The sequence below is a fragment of the Pelecanus crispus genome, chromosome 2, assembly GCF_030463565.1.
Source record: "Pelecanus crispus isolate bPelCri1 chromosome 2, bPelCri1.pri, whole genome shotgun sequence".
Lineage (NCBI taxonomy): Eukaryota > Metazoa > Chordata > Aves > Pelecaniformes > Pelecanidae > Pelecanus > Pelecanus crispus.
The window spans coordinates 175,103,491-175,124,297 of record NC_134644.1 but is presented as its reverse complement, the minus strand read 5'-3'; the positions used below and the strand labels follow the sequence as shown (position 1 = coordinate 175,124,297).

At 56.0% G+C, this 20,807-nt stretch overlaps 1 protein-coding gene across 1 annotated transcript in view; it reads right to left on the bottom strand.

The window, feature by feature from the left end:
• Nucleotides 1-218: 218 nt before the first annotated feature.
• The window catches only part of ARHGAP39 (Rho GTPase activating protein 39), a 131,691-nt gene continuing 111,102 nt past the window's right edge, over nucleotides 219-20,807 (bottom strand). Inside the window, 8 exon segments of the mRNA XM_075704545.1 lie at nucleotides 219-413; nucleotides 688-857; nucleotides 960-1,051; nucleotides 1,940-2,139; nucleotides 5,486-5,559; nucleotides 8,947-9,039; nucleotides 11,177-11,738; nucleotides 17,716-19,123. Coding sequence (XP_075560660.1) covers nucleotides 219-413; nucleotides 688-857; nucleotides 960-1,051; nucleotides 1,940-2,139; nucleotides 5,486-5,559; nucleotides 8,947-9,039; nucleotides 11,177-11,738; nucleotides 17,716-19,123 — 2,794 coding nt within the window.

The following is a 20,807-nucleotide window of genomic DNA, read 5'->3' as shown; positions in this document are numbered from 1 at the left end:
AGGTCAGGCCGGGGTGTGGGGAACGGTTCCGTGTCCCCGCTGTAGGACGGGCGGGGTGGGCACGGAGCCGGGCAGGGTGCCGCGGCGCGGGGGACGAGCCACCCAGCACCCTCGTTCTGCGGGGTCCGGCTTTGTGCTCCTCGGCCGAGCGGGGTCGGAGGGGAGGGGGCTGAGGGGGGGGTGGTGGGGGTGGTGGGGGGGGGACTCGGTGGCGGCTGCTATAGGACGCCCTCCATGAAGCTGGTGTCAAGGTGCTGGATGAGCACCCGGATGAAGGACATCTCCTTGCGGGTGTTCTCGAAGATGATCCGCGGGTCGTCCGACTGGCAGCGCAGGCAGTTGGGGGCCATCACCATGGCCAGGTTATTGACGTCCATCTTGGTGACGGCCACGTTGGCCGGCTGCACGAAGACCTAGGGGTGGGAGGAGGAAGAAAGCGGCAGTGATGATGGCGTGGTGGGAGACGGGCGGAGGGACGGCGTGGACCTTCTGGTTCTTGGATGAGGTCGGGGCACCACGTGGGTAACCCCACAGCAAGTTGATCTTAAAGGTCTTTTCCAACCTAAACGATTCTAGGATTCTAGGATAAGTTGGGGAACCTGAAGCCACCTCAAGAGAGGCAACCAGGCTGGGTGGTAGCCCTGAGGTGGGACGTGGCGGGGGACACGGCAGGGGTCCCGGCTGTACCTGGAGGAAGCGGATGAGGTAGCACAGCACCGTTTTGTTGATCCTGGGCAGAGAGTGGACGACAGCGATGGCCGCCTCGGGGTTCTCGTAGTGGGTGATGCACTGCTCGTAAAATTCGTGGGGGATCAGCGGTTCCTCCAGCTCCCGGTACCAGAGCTTCAGCAGGGAGGCTGCGGAGGTGGGGACGGATGGACGGAAAAGATGGGGAGATGTGAGACCTTAGGGGTGGAGGGCCTGATTCTGCACCCCCACACACTGCCCTGGGCTCCTACCGGGAACGTGGGGGTCCTCCAAGCCGGTGGGGATCTTCCACTGGTCCACCTGCAGCTTGAGCGCGTTGACCTCGTCGATGTCACCGGGGACTCTGCGGGGGGAAGAGACGTCAGTCGCCAAGCAAGAGATGGGGACCCACCTGCCCAACCCCCACCTCGGGGTTTTGGGGGTCCCTCTGGGTGCATGCGGGGCTCAAGGAGAGCCATGAGGGCACATCAGCTGGTGATGGAGCCATTTTGGGACGTGGTTGCTGCCCCATAGGGATGTGGCATCCTGCTGCGACGTGGGGCTGCGTGCAGACCCCGACGTGACTTTGGTGGGCACCAGAGAACGGGCACGACCCTGCCGTGGAGAAATCCCTGTGGCCTTGGGGCATGGAGAAGTTGGGGGGCTGCTCTCTGCTTCGCGGGAGGAGAAAGGCACTCGTAGGGATGCGGGGAGGGGGGCAGCTGCCCCATAATGAGGTGACTCATTAGTTAGCGATAGGACGAGAGGAAATGGGCTCAAGCTGCGTCAGGGGAGGTTTAGACTGGACAGTAGGGAAAATTTCTTCACGGAAAGGGTGGTCAAGCATTGGAACAGGCTGCCCAGGGAGGTGGGGGAGTCCCCATCCCTGGAGGGGTTCAAAAAACGGGCAGAGGTGGCACTTTGGGACATGGTTTAGTGGGCATGGGGGTGTTGGGTTGATGGTTGGACTGATGATCTTAGAGATCCTTTCCAACCTTAATGATTCCTAGTTTTTACTGTCATTAAAAACTAATCCAGCCACCAAGTGAGGAAACATGAAATTATTCCTCTACCCTTAATTGGTCTAGTGGTGGACTTGGTAGTGTTAGGTTAATGGTTGGACTGGATGATCTTCAAGGTCTTGTCCAACCTCAACGGTTTGATGATTCTATGACTCATTATGGCTTCCCCCATGAGAAGGTCCAGGCTGCCACCCTCCTGGGGGTCTCCCTGCAGCCGTAGGTGGCTTTACCTGAAGATGCCCTCGGTCTGGTCCCCGTTGAGCGCCAGGACCTCCTCGGAGAGGCGGGTCTGCACCCAGGGCAGCTGCCGGTCGGGGTACCGCTCCTTCTGCATGTTGATGATGTCCTGCAGGGAGCTGCCGAACATGGAAGGGTTGAAGACGGCGTTCTTGGCGTGACGGATCTCCTCGATGTTTGGCTTCTTCAGGCCCTGTGAGAGACAAGAGAGGCCACCGGCGCCGTCAGGAGCTGCAGCCACGATGGGCATGCCGGGTCCTGCTCAACGCCAGCAACCCATGGCTGAGCTCCAGGGCTGGTTGCGATGCGTCCAGAGCCCATCACGTGGGAGATGGACATGGACATGGACAGTGGATGGAGCCATGGAAGAACTCCAGCCAACCTGGCCAAGGTCTCCAGTGGCACCACGTCCCAGAAACTCAGCACTGAAATGCAGCCGGTGGGCAGGTGCCTCCACCCGCCGTCTTCATTCAAAAGTGAATCCAGCCCTGGGGACTCTCTTTCCCCATGGTGCTTGGTAGGACCCCCACGCTCTGCCGTGGGGACATGGCCATGCCGGAGCATCTACGCCAATGAGCTGCAAAGGGATGAGGATGAGCCATGGCACTGGGAAGCTTCTGGAAAGCAGAGCACCGGCACCGTGGTTGGTTTCTCCGTGCCTGCTTGAAGCGCAGGCACCGGCATGGGACATGTGCGCGGCCATGGCGGGATGCAGAAGGGATGGACGCAGTGGACGTTGTGTGGTGGGATGCAGGGGATGGATGGAGTGGACATGTCCATGGTGGGGTGCAGAAGAGGAGGTGAATGCAGTGGACGTGTGCATGGTGGATGCAGAAGAGGAGATGGATGCAGTGGTTGTGTGCGTGGTGGGATGGGGAAGAGGAGATGGATGCAGTGGCCACAGGCATGGTGGGACACAGAAGGGATGGACACAGCAGCCCTGTCCATGGTGGGATGCAGAAGAGGAGACGGATGGAGCAGACGTGGGTGAGGTGGGATGCAGAAGAGATGGATGCAGTGGATGTGTGCGTGGTGGGATGAAAGGATGGATGGAGTGGTTGTGTGCATGGTGGGATGTGGGAGAGGAGATGGAGGCAGTGGTTGTGTGCATGGTAAGATGAAGGGATGGATGCCGTGGATGTGTCCATGGTGGGATGCAGAAGAGGAGATGGACACAGTGGACGTGTGCGTGGTGGGAAGCAGAAGGGATGGACACAGCAGCCATGTCCATGGTGGGATGCAGAAGAGGAGATGGATGCTGTGGGTGTGTGCGTGGTGGCATGAAGGGATGGATGCAGCCAACGTGTGTGTGGTGGGATGTGGAAGAGGAGATGGATGCAGTGGCCACAGGCATGGTGGGACGCAGAAGAGGAGATGGATGTAGTGGTTGTGTGTGTGGTGGATGCTGAAGAGAAGATGGATACAGTGGCCACATGCATGGTGGGAAGCAGAAGGGATGGACACAGCAGCCATGGGCATAGTGGGATGCAGAAGAGGAGATGAATGCAGTGGACATGTGCATGGTGGATGCAGAAGAGGAGATGGATGCCGTGGATGTGTGCGTGGTGGCATGAAGGGACGGATGCAGCCAACGTGTGCGTGGTGGGATGGGGAAGAGGAGATGGACAGAATGGATGTGTGCATGGTGGGATGCAGAAGAAGAGACAGACGCAGTGGCCACAGGCATGGTGGGATGCAGAAGAGATGGACACAGCAGCCCTGTCCGTGGTGGGATGCAGAAGAGGAGACGGATGGAGGAGATGTGGGTGTGGTGGGATGCAGAAGAGATGGATGCAGTGGATGCGTGTGTGGTGGGATGAAGGGATGGATGGAGTGGAGTGGACATGTGCATGGTGGGATGTGGAAGAGGAGATGGATGCAGTGGTTGTGTGCATGGTGGGACGAAGGGATGGATGGAGTGGACATGTGCATGGTGGGATGCAGAAGAGGAGATGGAGGCAGCAGCCCCATGCATGGTGCGAAGCAGAAGGGATGGACGCAGCAGCCATGTCCATGGTGGGATGCAGAAGAGGAGATGGACGCCGTGGATGTGTGCGTGGTGGCATGAAGGGATGGATGCAGCCAATGTGTGCATGGTGGATGCGGAAGAGGAGATGGACGCAGTGACCACAGGCATGGTGGGACGCAGAAGAGGGGATGGACGCAGTGGTTGTGTGCGTGGTGGATGCTGAAGAGAAGATGGACGCAGTGGTTGTGTGCGTGGTGGGACGCAGAAGAGGAGATGGCCACAGTGGCCACATGCATGGTGGACATGTCGTCCGGGTCCTCCATCATTCCTGTCTTTGCCTTCAAAGGTCAGCAGGATACGGCCATCGACGAGCCTTTGGTGAGCCTGGCGAGTGACGCGTCCCATCCCACCCACGGGAGACGTCGCCGGGACGTCCGCCGAGCCGCCACGGACTGAGGAGGGGTCCCGCCATCTCTCTTCTATCCCCACGGAATGAGGAGGGGGAAACTGAGGCAGCCGTGGCGACAGTGGGGCCACAAAGAGCCTCCCCCAGGTTGTTAATTAATCCTTCTCCGGGGTGTTTTATTAAATAAATCGGCCGCCGCCCTGACGGCAGCGATGGCCTTGGCGACGGACCCCGCTTGGCGAGCTGCCGCGGTGATGGAGAACTGGGAGGAGCGGGGGGTCCGATGGAAAAGTTCCCCCCCCCCCCCAAAAAAAAGCTGGGGAGATGGGAGCTGCTGGAGCATCCTTTTCAAATCCTTGGCATGCTTTTGCTGCCCAGATCAGTTCCTTAATCCTTGTTCAGTCCCCTGGGGATGGGTAGGCTTGGGAAGCACCTGGTGGACTCCAGAAGGTCCCCAGAGGGTCCCCAGAAGGTGCCCAGGGTGTCCCCAGAAGGTCCCCAGAAGGTCCCCATGGGGTCCCCAGAAGGTGCCCAGAAAGTGCCCAGAGGGTCCCCAGAAGGTGCCCAGAGGGTCCCCAGAAGGTCCCCAGGGGGTCCCCAGAGGGTCCCCAGAAGGTCCCCAGAGGGTCCCCAGAAGGTGCCCAGAGGGTCCGCAGAAGGAGCCCAGAAGGTCCCCAGAGGGTCCCCAGAGGGTGCCCAGAGGGTCCCCAGGTCCCCAGAAGGTGCCCAGAGGGTCCCCAGAGGGTCCCCAGAAGGTCCCCAGGTGGTCCCCAGAGGGTCCCCAGAGGGTCCCCAGAAGGTGCCCAGAAGGTCCCCAGAGGGTCTCCAGAAGGTCCCCAGAAGGTGCCCAGAGGGTGCCCAGAAGGTCCATAGAGGGTCCCCAGAGGGTGCCCAGAAGGTCACCAGAGGGTCCCCAGAAGGTGCCCAGGGTGTCCCCAGAAGGTCCCCAGAAGGTCCCCAGAAGGTCTGCAGCGATGGGCCAACCACGCTGGAGATACGCACAACACGCTCACCACGAGCGGCCGCGCGCTTCCCAGCGCTCTCCAGCTTCATCCCTCCTCCTCCTCCTCCTCCAGACCCCATCCCCAAACCCTTCGGCGGTCCCGGCTGGGGGGACGCTGCCCCCCATGCCCCACCACCCCACGCCCAACGCTTGGCCGGTACCTTCTTGGCTCCCGTCAGAGCTGCCTTCTGCAGCTTGTTGTAGCAGTACTTGGCGTAAGTGCTTATTGCCACCCCTGCAAGAGAAAACAGAGAGCGGGGCGCGGGGGTCAGCGCCGGCTCGCTGGGGGGGGGACATGGTGGGTGGGTGGGGGGGTGTTTGGCCCCTGCCAGGGTGGGGTGAAGCTCATCCCGGCTCCAGGAGGGGGTCAGGGTCCCCCCACCCCGCAGCCCCCGGGTGCGGGGCAGCGCCGGTGCTGCTCCGTCCCCGCTCCTTGGGGCGGGCGGGGTGGTTTGAGGAAGACGAGGTTTGCCCCCCCACCCCAACACCCCGCCTTGGCGAGTTGTCACCGCACCTTGCAGGGGGTGTCCCCGTAACTCAACCCGCTCCCCAAAGACCTTGGAGAAGCCCCGTAACTCAACCCGCTCCCCAAGACCTTGGAGAAGCCACTTGGAGAAGCCACATCCTCGTCCCCACCGAAGGCGGAGCCTCCTCGGCTCCGTCCGCCGGCTCTTGGGGTTGATTGGTCACCCCGCAGCCATCGCTTCCACCGCGTCCCCATCCCCGCCCCATCCATCCTCTCCTCCTGATGCCACCACGTCCACCCTCATCCCGCTCCGCGCCATCCATCCGCTCCTGATGCGCGTCAACAAGGAGATGGCACCCTCAACCCTTGGAGCATCCCCAAGCTGCCAACGGGCTCGTCCCAACGGAGACGCTCCGACATCCCGCCGCCGAGAAGACCCGGTGGTACCTTCTGGACCACCCCAGAAGATGCTGGCAGCCCCATAAATTCTTCCAAGAGCCTAAAAAATAGGCGAATTGAACAAAAAAAATGCCATCAGCTGGGATCTTCTCTCCTTCGGTAGCCTTGAAACCACGGCGCCAGCACCGGTCCTGCTGTCGGCGCAGCTTTTGCACCGCCGGAGATGCATCCTGAACCCGTCACACCGGTGAGAATGGTCCAGGAGCTAAAAATGTGCTTTTTTCTATTTAATATTGGTGCAAAAGAAGGGAAAAAAAGGGTTCTTGGAGAAGAGCCGGTGGCTGGCAGCTGCTCGCTGTCCCAACCGCCCCGATGGGCGCTTTTTGGTTAAAACCAGATTTGGAGAATCGCGATCATCTACTTTTCTCCTCCGTCCCAGATGCCGTTGTCTTCCAAGGGTTTCTCCGATGGTTTCTTTTGGCGCAGTAAATGCTTTGCAGGGGGCTGATGGATGCGTGTGGGGTGGGGTGGTCTTGAAGCCACCCCGAAGGAGGGGTCTTGGGGGATGTCCAGGACGAGGTGACCTCAAATTTGGTGCCCGTTCATCGAACCATGGAACGCTTTGGGTTGGGAAGGACTTTTGAAGGTCACCTAGTCCAACCCCCCGCCCCGCCATGGGCAGGGACATCTTCAACCAGAGCAGGTTGCTTCTTCGGATTGCAGCCCGGGAGACGATCGGCTTCCCGGGCTGCGAGCGCAGGTTGCCGCTTCGCGTCCCATTTGGCACCCACCAGTGTCCCCAGGTCCTTCTCCGCTCTCCATCCCTTCGTCGCCCGGCCGGTGTGGATACCGGGGGTTGTCCCCACCGCGGTGCAGGGCCTTGCCCTTGGCCTGGTTGAACCTCATGAGGGTCACACCAGCCCCGCTTCTCCGGCTTGTCCCACGTCCTTCAGGCGGGTCAACGCCACCGCTCAGCTTGGCGTCACCCCCAACTCGCTCCATCCCACCGCCTACGTCGTCGCTGAAGATATCAAGCAGCGACCGTCATTCGTGGATGCCATTAAAGCCGTTTCTGGGGGGGCCTCCGCGCGCGCGCCCCCGCCAGCTCCAGGTCCCAGCCCCACCATTGCTGGGAGCTCCCAGTTGAGGTCCCTCATCTTGCGCCAGGAACTTCTTGGTTTCATCCGGGATGCCGAGCCTTCACCGGCATCCCGCTCCGGTCAGCGAGTTCCCGGCAAATCTCCCCACCCCAAAACCCGGAGGGATTCCGGAAAAAGGGGCTCATCCCACGTCCCCCCCGCCCCGCCGGTGACGGCCGCGGCACCGAGGATGCTCGTGCCCGCCTCGGCGTCATCCACCGAACACCGAGAAGACCCGGCGGCATCTTCGGCGTGGCGCCGTCTCAGGGCGTTCCTACCTTCCCCTCTTGCCAATGACTATTAATTTTATAGATTTATATATCACGTTATTTATATGTAATATTACATATAGTCTTATATATTTACAGATAACATTATACATAACGCTATGTCTTTACAGCATTATAGATAATATTAGAAACTTGTACGTTACTTATATTATTTCTAGAATATATTTATAAAAATATTATCCATAATGTTACGCAGAATTATTTATAATGTTATCTGTATTTATGACACTGTAGATGATATTCTACATTTATACGCTATATTTCTTTATTATCTATTAGATTTACGTTACTCCTCTGCACGCTCAAGACTATATTATATATTTAATTTATAACTTTAACTACGTATTTAGAAATATAAGTTATAAATGTATAATATCTATTCATATCTAATACGGATCTAATATATATAAGCTCTGGAATGACTGTAAAGTGCATTTTAGCCGGTCTTGTCATGATATAAACTTTTCATTAGTCATATAATATATTAATCTAAAATATAAAATAGTCTATAGCCTATATTTGATAATATAGAATATTCTATATTCTATCATCTGTAATATATAATATATACTATGTATTAATATAAAATACTATATACTAATATACTATATACTATATACTAGATACTATATAACATATGGTATATATTATGGTATATAGTATATAGTATATTAGTATATAGTATATAGTATATAGTATATATTATATTAGTATATAGTATATAATATATAATATAGAATATGGAATATATAATATGGAATAGGAAACAGGAAATAGGAAACAGATAAGATGCAATATATAATGTATGCTATAATATAACACATAATATGAAATATGTAATATGAAATATATCATACTATATCATATATTATACCTTATTATGTATTATAAGATAGACACATTATAAGATGCCGTATCTTATATATCATACCTTATATAGCGTATCTTGTATATCATACCTTATATAGCGTATGTTGTATATGGTACCACGTATCGTATATCCTACAGCTTTCGCTGCGCCGTATCTGATACGCAATACGTACAGGGCGGATATCCCACGCTCCCAGGCCGGCTGGCGGGCACGGATGGACACGGGCGACAGGGCAGCCACGATCCGGTGCCGCCGGCCGCCCGCGGCCGTGCCTGTCCCCCCCTCTCTCCCGGGCGGCTCCGGCGCGGTCGGGCGCAGCCGACGCCGTTTCGGCACCCGGCCCCCTCCGCCCCGCGCCCCCGCCCCGGCCCCCGGCCCCCGCCGGCGGGGCCGCCAGGAAGGGCGGGCGACCGGGGCGCAGGGAAAGGAGCCCCAACGAGCGTGACACGGCCCCTACCATCGTGCTCTTCGATATAGGGCTTGGGTTTCTTTCTCAATTTGGATTTCTTCTTATTGGTCCTTTCCAGGATTTCTTTAATGTGCTGGGTCACTGGGAAACAAACAAAGCGATGAAGACACGGGAATGGAACGGGAGGGGACAATGAAAATAGGAGCGGCGAAATCAAATGCGAACGGAAATGAAAAAAATAAGGAAAAAAAACGACACGGGGACGGAAAAACGAAACGGGGACGGAAAAACGAAACGGGAACTGAAAAACGAAACGGAGACTAAAAAACGAAATGGGAACTAAAAAACGAAATGGGAACTAAAAAGTGAAACGGGAACTAAAAAATGAAACAGAAACTAAAAAATGAAACAGAAACTAAAAAATGAAACAGAAACTAAAAAGTGAAAACACTAATTCAACTAAAAAAGGGGTAAAAGAAAAGTGACTATGAAGATGGAAATGAAGATGGAAATGAAGATTGAATAAAATAAAAAGAAACGAAAGTGAAAGCAGAAAAGAAATAAAATAGAAATGCAAGTGAAGTGAAGCTGAAAAGAAAATTAAAAAGGAAAATGGAAACAAAAATGAAAATAGAAATGAAAATGAAAATGGGAATGGAAATGAAAATAGAAATGAAAATGAAAATGGAAATGAAAATGAAAATGGAAATAGGAATGAAAATGAAAATAAAAATGAAAATGCCACAGAAAAAAATTTAAAAATAAAAGTAAAAATAAAAAATAAGATGAAAATTAAGCTAGCAAGAAAAATAGAAATTAAATAAAATAAAAAGAAATGAAAATGAAAATAAAAATAAATAAAAAAGAAATGAAAATGAAAATGAAAATAAATGAAATGAAAATGAAATAAAACTGAAAATATAATTAAATATGAAAATGAAAAAAATTAAATAAAAAATAAATGAAAATGGAAATGAAATTGAAAAAAACAAAATGAAAATGAAAATAAAATTTAAAAAGAAAAAAGAAAAAATGAAAAGTGAAAAGAAAATTAAAAATACAAATGAAAACTGACAATAAAATTAAAAATACAAATGAAAACTGACAATAAAATTGGAAATCAAAATGGCAGTAAAGAATAAACCCCAGTCGGGCGACGGCTGGCGGGGCCGGGTGGCAGAGCACGGCTGGAGCAGAGCTGAGCGCAGGCACGCTGCTGGGGGCGCGGGGGGGACCCTCTCCCGGCGGTGCACCGCCTTTTGCCGCCGGCGCGCCGAATCCAGCGTGAGCGCGGCGCCGGCGCCGAAATGAGCTTGACACCTCCGCTGCGGGCAGGCTGGGGCGGGACACGGGCAGCCCCGGTTGTGCCGCCATGGCTGGGGGGGGTCTCCCCTACCCGGTGGTACCTACCCGTGTGCCGGCCCTGATCCGGCACGCCGGCACCGCAGCCGGCTGCCGGTCCTGCTCCGCCACCTTCGGGGATGCACACGGGGCTTTCTCAACCACCCTACGGCGTTCCCCGTCGACACCTCGCTTGGCTCCATCCCCTCCTGTCCCCAAGCTGGGCAGATCCACCACGGCTCCACGTGACACCGGTGTCGCCCAGACGTCCCTGCTTGGGTCGCTGGGGAGCTGGAGGGCCTCTGCCAAACCGGGTCCCGTCACCCGCGAGACGGCACCAGCGGTGAAGGAGCGGGGACGGCCGAGCCCAGGACTGGAGAGGAGCTCCTACAATTCCTACCCATTTTGGGGGCAAATAGCCAAAATTTGTGTCTTTTCTATCTGCCATGACCAAAAACCATCTCGGGAGCTGGGAATCAAGCTGGCTGCCCTTCCAACATGTTTTTTTTTTTGATCCGAAGCTACTCGAGAAGCCAAGAAGAAGCATCTGGAGATAGGGATGGTGATGGTGAAATCATAGAATGGTTTTGGTTGGAAGGGACCTCTAAAGGTGTCCTCACGGGCCAAGAGAAATTCCGGGAATTCTCTCGCTTACGGCCACCCCCAGTGGAGGTGACGCTGAGCCCACAGCAAAGGTGTCAAAGCTCATTTTGTCTCGGGTCTCACGCTGGATTTCCGTGCGCCGGGGAGGAAAGGCCGGCGGTAAAGGCACCACCGCGCTCGCTGCACCTCCGGAAGGGCTTTTGGATGAGCTCCTCGCCCACCTTTCAACAAGGAGACTCATGAATGCGAAGGGGGAAGGAACTAAATAATAAGAAATAAACGGGTTGCAACGTCAACGGGGGCAAAAGCCACCGGGCAGTGGTTTCTCTCTTACCTTTAGTGTCATTCACCGGATCCATGTGCCTGTAAATATATCCTTCTAGGTAGGAATGAAATTTGGGTGTGGGTGGGAAAAAGGCCAAACAAATGGCCATGAGCTCCCAGCCCCGGGCCAGGCTCTCGTAACGGAAGTTCTCGGTGGTCTGCCGGCACAGCTGGATGTAGAGCTCGTCTCTCAGACCCTGCATGCTCCAGCCTTTGGTGGCGATCTCCAAGGCCACGTTGAGTTGGTCCGTCTTGGCCCGCCGGTCCCCCATGTACATCTGAATCAGTTTAAATATCTCGCAGGCCTCTTTCTTGACGTTGCGGTCGTTGGTCATGATCATGGGTTTCTTGATGGACTCACTGCTCCAGGCCAGCATGTTGGCGATGGACACCTTCCTGCGGAAGAGCCCTTGGGTGTGCTTGTTGAAGTGCTTGGAGGCCCAGTTCTCAATGTCTGTCTCCGAGGAGGGCTTCCGCAGGTTGAAGGTGGGGAAGACACAGCTGGCGCTAGGCATCATGTTCCTGGTCTGTCTGCTGCTTTCGAACTGGGCACAGGCACCGAGATCCTCCGACTAGGAGACAACAGCCAGACAAGTCCATGTTACTAACAGCATGGCCACACCACCGAACCAACCAACCAACCAATCAACAAACCATCCAACCAACCAACCAATCAACCAACCAACCAACCAACCAACCAATCAACCCACCAACCAACCAACCAACCAACCAACCAACCAATCTACCAACCAACCAATCAACCAACTAGCCAACCAACAAATCAACCAACCCACCAACCAACCAACCAACCAGTCAACCAACCAAACCAACTAACCACCAAACCAACCAACCAACCAACAAACCAGTCAACCAACCAAACCAACTAATCAACCAACCAACAAACCAATCATCCAACCCACCACCGAACCAACCAATCAACCAACCAGCCAACAACCAACCAACAAACCAATCAACCAACCAACCAACCAAACCAACTAATCAACCAACCAACAAACCAACCAACCAACCAACCAACCAACCAACCAACCAACCAACCAACCAACCAACCATTGCAGCATTAAGGTCGCCCCATGCTTGCACCAAAAGCTACGTCCTGTCCAGGGAGCTGCTCCTCAATCCCATCACGGGCAAGCGGAGCTGGCCCGGTGCCAGCGGCCGAGGCGGGTCATGGCACTGGTCGGCATCAGGAGGGAGGGGACCAGCGGGGATAAGTGAAGCCACCCAAAAGCTGGCGTGCTGGACTCCCTTCACGCCTGGCACCTTGGTCACTCAGGCTTTGCAGTCCCGGACAGAAGCAGCTGGTGGCTTTTAGTAACGTGAGGGAAGCAAAGGGCTGGTGGCTTCGGGCTCCACCCATCCTTCGGGCACAGCGGGGAGGGGACCACCTGTAACCAGCCCCCAAATAATCCCCTCTCCCCAAAGTCACCTTCAAGCGTGGTTCTCCGGCAGTCACATGCGCAGGAGGAGGCTGGCGGCTCCTCCAAGCCATGAGCAACATGGATGGTGTTTCTTTACATCTCGCGTGCAGAGGGACGCAAGCTGCCCAGGATCTAACCTCACCTGCAGAGCACCCAGCTGGGAAGGACCTCTGCAGAGCAAACGGTACCCCTATGGACCAGTATCCTTCTACTACTGGAACCAGTACAACTTGCGGATATCACCCCAGGAGGTGGAGACACACCCAAACAGCTGATGACCAGCGTGGAGAAAGACAAACAAGGACCCTTGGGATGGACTGCTCCCTGGTCCTGCAGCCAGCCAACGTGGCTTCATCGTCTGTCAGCTCCCTCTTCTCCAAGTGCAAAGGCCGGCCCAGTGTCACCTGGGCTCGGTGGCCCTGGGGACGTGACCCGTGGGCAGGCAGGAGGCGAGCCCTTCCCTTGGCAGGAAAGGACATGCCACACCATCCAGAGGTGACGTTGCCGTCCCCACCATGTGTGGAGGAACCATGTTGGTGGCGCCGAGCAGGGACTGTGCAAGGTGACCACAACGGTGCTGCGGCCTTGGGGCTGGGGTTTAGATGAGGAACAGAAGAAGAAGAGCAGGAGGAGGAACCAAGGTGGAAAGAGCCAGGGCCACGTGGAGGTGGCAAGTCCAGGAGGGGACAAGGAAGCCACCCAAAGAGCCACCAGAGCTGCTGGTGGACGGCTGAGCCCCTGCTTCTTCAAACAAGCCAACTTTCTTGTCTCCTCAACTCAACAGCTCGTTCCTTCCTGTTGTTGAGGTCTCCTCTTTCCATTGATGTTGCTCAGCTCCCATCGTTGGTGACAACGGCAGGGACCTGGCCGTGGGGACACAGGAGCTTCACCCCCCAAGGGACCCAGCCGTGCCGTTCCTATGGAGGCCACATCACCCAAAAGGTCCTTCTGTGTCCTCCAACCTGCTGGTCAGCTGAAGGCACCTGGGGCTTTCTGGGTGGAAGGAGATGCAGCATCTCCTTCCATCTAAGGCTTCTCGCTCTGCAGCCATCGTTGCCGTGGCTCTTCCAAAAGCTGGACCACGAGCTGGGCCACCGCCACGCTGTTCATCCAGGGCACCCAAGGAGAAGCAAAGGACCACGTCTGCTGGGGACATCGGCCTTTTCCAGCCAAGTCCACTCCGGCAGCCAGTGCGGTCAAGCCAGGGAGTGACACAAGCAGCAAAACGTGATGAGACCTCTGCTGCTCGTGCCAATCTAAAATTAGCTTCAGCCCTAATTAACACAGTCCTAAATGAACTTGGGGGAAGCCTAGGGCTACAAAAAGGGGACAAGCAGCCGGACGTCGATGGCAGCTGGCCGTCACCTCCTGGGAAGGGGTGACCCTCCTTTCGGCTCGGGGATTAGGGGAACGCTCAAACCCAGAAGCAAACTCAAGCATGCTGTGGGGGAAGGAAGTCCTGGTGCCACGTGGATGGGGCTCGGACGCATCCCAGTGTGGGGATGCACAGTCGGTGACACTGGGCATGTCCCCATCGCTTGTGCCACCTCGTCACACCTCCGTGCGCTTCTCTCCTCTGCCAGGTCTCCGCATCTCCCCGCATGTCATCTTCAGTGTCATTTTGCTCTGGTTTTCTTCTCCGTTTCTGCCACATCTTGCTGTCATGGACAGCATGATAACCCTCCACACAAAGCTTCTTGCCAAGGCCGGCCGCAGGTCTGCGCCCACCACAAGAAGCTTCCACTTCAACCAATGTTGAAGGTTGCCCAGCCAATGGGGGCGTAGGAAACCAAATTAAAACCATGTGACAATCTTAGACATGATCATCGAATGGTTTGGGTTGGGAGGGACCTTCAAAGATCATCTAGTCCAACCCCCTTGCCATGGGCAGGGGCATCTTCCACTAGATCAGGTTGCTCAAAGCCCCGTCCAACCTGACCTTGAACACTTTCAATCCACAACTTCTCTGGGCAACTGGGTCCCACCACCTTGGCTGGAAATCTGCTCTTCCTGGAACGGGTGTCCCTGAGCTTGAGGACAACATCAGACAGGGTCAACCAGACAGAAATACCCGGGCAGAGGAGAAGAGTCCCACCACATCCTGAGCTCCATGCAGAAGGCACAGGATCACTAATGGTGGCAGCTATTCCTCCTGGCCAACGGGAGCATCCAAAGAGGATTTGGAGTTCTCCAGTTTGCTCTTTGAACCTCCTTGTGCAGCACCGAGTGTGCAGGGACACTCGTGCATGGGGGATTTTCTTCTGCTGCCTTTGGATGCGATGCCCCACCGATTTCCTTACACATTCCCATGGGCAAAAAAGCATTTACCAGATTATTTGCTGTTTCTTAAGTCCATGGCCAGGGTCCCTCTCCTCCTTGCTTGATACCAAGCTCCATCTTCCAGGCAGTTTCCCAGGTCGGATTGCTCTCACCCTGGCAACTATCCCCACACACGGCGTCATCATCCATTTTTAAAAAGCCATCGTAGCTTTTCCTAGCGTCCTTACGTCAACCCTCGATGCATCCAAAAGCAAATCAAGTGGTCTTCCTCTGGAAACCCTTGTCTTCACCTCCCCACCTCCGCAGCCCATCTCTGGGCTCCTCTGGCTGTGGGGACGTGGGCAGCGTTGCTGTCCTTGCCCAGAGCGGGGCACTCTAGGTCAGAGGGGCAGATTTTGGGTGTCGGATGCTGGAAGGGAAAGGACACGAGACCTGAAAGCCGGAAGCCAGGAGCTGCTGATGGGAAACATCTGACAGGCTGGAAGATGGGCACAGGGGATGCACAAGCTCCAGCAGATCCAGGTCAGAGCCCATGGGGGGGCTATCAGGAGCGGGAGGGCTACACCATCACAAGAATGGTCTATGGCAGCCCCAGGAGCTCCTCTGGGATGGGAGCTGGGGGCAGGAGGGGTCTCCAGGATCGGGGCAGCTCAGTCCCAGGGAGGGAACAGGCAGCTCAGAGCCCTGGGATGCAGATCCTGGAAAGCTGGTGTGCTTGTGGCTGTTTCATGCCAAGGTTTTGAGGGATCAGCTTGCCAAGGACCAACTTCTTTGAGGGACCAGCTTGCCAAGGACCAAATTCTTTGAGGGACCAGCTTGCTAAGGACCAACTTCTTTGAGGCACCAGCTTGCCAAGGACCAACTTCTTTGAGGGACCAGCTTGCTAAGGACCAACTTCCCTGAGGGACCAGGTTACTAAGGACCAGCTTCTCTGAGGGACCAGGTTACTAAGGACCAACTTCTTTGAAGGACCAGGTTACTAAGGACCAGCTTTGAGGGACCAGCTTGCCAAGGACCAAATTCTTTGAGGGACCAGCTTGCTAAGGACCAACTTCTTTGAGGGACCAGGTTACTAAGGACCAGCTTTGAGAGACCAACTTGCTATGGTGCAACTTCTTTGAGGGACCATCTTGCCAAGGACCAGCTTCTTTGAGGGACCAGGTTACTAAGGACAAACTTTAAGGGACCAGCTTGCTAAGGACCAACTTCTACGAGAAAACAAATCTGGCAGCCAGGTTGGCAGCGCTGTTGATCCCAATGTGCCTGGGAGGAGACTGAGGCAGGACCTGCGTGGGGTGCTGCCTGTGATCAGACAGGACAGCCTGCACTGGAGGGACGAAGCTCCTCAACTTACTTTCAGTCCACACTGGGAAAAACTCCTGGAAATTGCCTCGGAGTTACTGGTGGGTCCAGTGATGGGTTCAGCCACCGCTTGGATGGCTGGAGCTGGGGTGATGGGTCAAGACCCCAACTCAAACATGGCACTGCCTGTTCCTGCTCACCGTGAAAGCCAAGGGCCAGCGGCGCTGCTCCAGCACCTCGAACCGCTACGGCTGAGAACAATCTGGCGAGCAAACCCATTTCTGGCTGAGGACGCCTTTGAAAATGGAAGCAGGTGGAGAGAGCAGAAAGGGGCTGATCTTCTCGATGCCATTTACACACCCCGGCCACGTCCCCTCGCTCTGCAGAAGGGACATCCCTGCTCACATGTCTCCTCCAGCTGGATGGGGACCAGAGATGGCATTTTGGGCGTCTCCAGAATCCAGTGCTCTTGGAGGATGCTACGAAGCCTGGGCTGAGCCACCACAGGATTGCTAAGGGAAATCTCCTGCACTGCTGCCATCTGAAGCTGCTGTGATGTGAAATGCAAGGGGATCATAGAATCATCGAATCGTTGAGGTTGGAAAAGACCTTGAAGATCATCCAGTCCAACCATTAACCTACACTACCAAGTCCAACACTAAACAGTTAAGGGTAGAGGAATAATTTCATGTTTCCTGGCTTGGTGGCTGGATTATTTTTTAACGAAAGTAAAAACTAGGAATCATTGAATATGTCTGGGTTCTTCCTTTTCAGTTCACAGCTTTTAAAGAGGAATTTTAGACAGAGTTTTTTCCCCTTTCACAGAGAAAGCCGTGTTTCTCACCCACAAGTCAAGAACAGAAGATTTTAAGACACAAGTATCAAAGCAGAGTTTTGAATTGAAGGACTCGGTGCTCTGCACTCGGTGTTTCTCCCCCTCTCCCCCATCCTCACTAGGTCTCAGATAAGGCACTTGGGATTTCTCAGCGTCTTCCTAAAGTCTGAGGCTCTCCATGGTTTATCCTCACCAGCCTCACTGCAAAGCACCACCGTCCTGCTGAGTTATCGCAAAGCACATGAGCCCCGTGCGTGTGCCGGGAGCACCGAGCACAGCCGGGGATGGACATTCGGGGCTCCCCTGGGAGCCGGGTGGGTGCTTGGGGTCCAGGATCTGGCTCCCACCGAGCAGCAGCCAGACCGAGGGAGGAGAAGCAGCGCCTGAAGCCACGGCACAGGGCTCAGGCTGCCACGGTGCAGAGGTGCCTGTGCCGGTGCTCAGCGGTTACGAAGGTGCGGGATCGCCCGGCGACCATCCCGCTGGATCTGCAGCGGAGGCAGGGATTTAAAACGGCTTTACCAGAAGATGGAGCTTTAACTGGGAGGGTGGCGGGGACGCCGTGCTGCCGCGTGGTGTGGTCTGCCCAACCTGGCACGGCACCCAAGGCGGTGCCGTGCAGCGGGCGAGGGTTGGCGGCACGGGGCACACGCCGAAGCCCCCCAGCGCCGGGGATATCCCCGAGGACGTTACCTGAGATGGATGCAAGTAGGGCTCCGGGGAAGCCAGGTTGGTCTGCACGGAGACGCTCTTCTCCAGCAGGATCTGGGGGAAGCCCAGCTTCTCGAAGGTGTTCCTCTTCCAGTGCTTGTTCTCCTGCTGTGCCAACGCCTCGTCCTCGCTGAAGGCTCGCACCACCGGACCTGGCATGGGCAAAGGGAGGGCACCATCGCTCTCGTAGCCGGAACCGTCCTTTTGGGAATCCCAGCTGCTCCGTTGTTTCATGTGGTAGTGGGCTTGCTGGGCTTCCCAAGCCAGGCGTGCCTGTGCCAGGAAGGGCTCGGGGAAGCCCCGCGCCGCCTCCGCCTCCGCCGCCTTGCTCTCCGTGCGGTTCATGGGTGACCTGTTGGGTCCTGGGGTGGCTCGTTCCTCACCCAGCATCTGCTCGCCCAACACCTCCCGGTCCCCCGAGCCATCCGTGGAGGAGGCGTTGGGGTCGTGGGATAGGGAAGGCTTTCGGCTTTTCCTCTTTCTGGTGGAGGGCGAGTAGCCGGTGGAGGACAAGGTGTCCTGCTGGCTGGACCACGACATGGAGTCCTCGCCCTGGGCCACCTGGCCACCCGTTGGGCCAGGGCAGAAGTCGGGTCCCTCCATGCTGCTGTAGTCACCCGATTTGATCTCCAAGCGTTGGTCCCGGACCAGGCAGGGGCTGTGCTGCAGTGAGTAGGAGCCGCCGATGGGGTTGGGGGAATATTTGTGCCTCAACCCTGTCTTCATCTTGGGGCTGGAGCCTGACTGCTCGACGTAGACCAGTTGCCTGACATATTCCTTGCCGGCGGGGCTGTATTCCAGGCTCATGAACCGGTCGGGACACTTCTGTTTGGTGAGCACCAACTGCTGGTAGGGCGAGTTGGAGCCTTGCTTGGGCGATTGCAGGAAGGGGTGAGGTTTACGGATGGGCGATTTCTGCGGCGAGCCGGCTTTGTAACTCCCACTGGCTTCGTACTGCATGTCCACGGGGGGTTCGTCATAGATGGGAGCCTGGTACTCCATGGGGGGTTCCTCGTAGAGGGGGGGCTCGTAGGCGTAGCGGGGCGAGGAGGGTTGCGACTCGCTGGAGTGCTTGCGGTGCTGGGCTTGGAGAGGGGAGCAGAAGGAGTCCCCCCGGCCGAGCAGCGGTGAGCAGCTGCCCACGTGCTCAGCCCTCTTCAAGAAGGGCGACTGCTTCCTCTCCGGGAAGAAAACAGAGTTGTCGGTGTCGGGGGCGAAGGTTTGTAGGTTGGGTGACTGTTGGCCCCCCGAGGGTCGTCGCGAACGGGTGCCCGGTTGGTTTTCGGGCGCGTAGCCGTTGCCTTGGTGCATGAGGAAGCTGGGCTCGCGGTCGGTCACCTTGATCAGCATCCGCTCCTTGGTGCCGGCGTTCCATCGCAGGGACGACGTCCTGCGGGGAGAAACACAGCGCCGCCATCAGCGAGCGAAGGCCCCCATGCCCACAGGCGGACAGACGCCCCCGTACCGCTGCCCCGGGACCCCCCAGACCCTTGGCCGCAGCAGAGCCCAAAGGATGGACATGCCCAAGCACCCCAAACCTGTCCCATCAGGTGAAGAGCACGTTGGTGATGGAGAGACCAAGGTATCGCCACCATCCTAAATGCAGTGGCACCGGCCTGCAGCCCTCCCCAGCTCCCACAGACCTCAGCAACCCCCTGGTTGACTGGAAAGCCAAGCCCCGAAAAGTGATGACACCCCTTGGAGCAGGTGACAGCCCTGAATCAGCGCTCCCTGCTCGTGCCTTGGAACTCTTGGAGCCAAACGGCGACGGCGGAGCGAGCACGGCCATCCGCTCTGGGGCAGATGTACATTTGGGACAGTTTCATGGGTGTTTGGGCGCGCAGTCCTTGCAGGGAGCGGGGACTGATCCCACCATTGTCCCCACCTGGGACCGTCCCCTTGCTGGGTTCTCCCATCCCAGGGCGAGAGGGAGAAGGCGCCTACGCACAGCCGCATCTCCCCCACCTCTTCTTGCTTTCCATTCCTCGCAGCACCCAGGCTTAACCCATCTCACCCCTCCATCCAGCCCCCTGCCTGGGATTAACTCCTCTGGTACCCAGCTGGAGCTGAATTACATTAAAACCAGGAAAAAATAATAATCCCAAGCGTCGTTTCAATAGAAGTTGAAGGCAAAAACCTTCAGACTTTGCTCCCTCTGCCGCAGAGGGAGCCCACAGCGAGAGGACAGGGCAGGGGACGGAACCTCTGCCTGCAGTTTGGCTCCTGCGGGGATGCTAAATAGCTCAGGGGGGGCTTGAAAACAACCCCAAGCTGTGCAGAGATGTCCCGGCCCCACGAAATGTGAACCCCCATTGCCTTGTACCCCAAGGCCATGGGGCAGCTACTTCTGGCAGCGCTGGAGTACCGACACGCCGGGGCAGGGAGGGGAGGGACAGCTGAACCCACTGCCTAAACCCACGACACGTGGACACCTCGGTCTCCAAAGGGCTGGAGCAGAAGCACTGCAGGAGGTGAGAGCAGCAGCTGCCCTCCATCCCCTTCATCGCCGAAAAAAACATTAGGCCAGCCCTTGGATGGGATGAGCATCTCGGCACGGCTGCAAGGATGTGCACGATGCCCACGGAGAAGCAAGCAGGAGCCGGAACGGTGGTGGTGGATGCCCAGGGCTTCCTCTTCTTGATGCTCAAGCTCACTGCATCCCTCAGGCACTTTGCGTCCCGTGCGATGATGCCCTGCACACTTCCACTCAACGTCTTTCAACGTAGGACATCCTACAGCATCTTGCTGTTGCGTGACTTGCAGAGACTGTACCTGCACATCCCAAACCCATGCAGCATCGGGCTGGAAACTGCCTGGTGGAGCCTGCTTTGGTAGACACAATGTGCGCATGCGAACAAGTGCCAGTGGGGACCTTCTTAATTCTGAGATGTGAATAACCATCCCCAAATCGCCACCCGACAGGCAGCTTCTGCGGCAGTCCTGGTGCGAGCAGGGGTGAAAGCTCAGCCGGGCAACGTGCTGAGCGTGCCAGGAGCTCACCCAAGCAGGGCTCAGCAGAGACCAACTCATCCACAAGTGAAAAAATCCTGGAGCCTCCAACTAGAGCCAGGAGG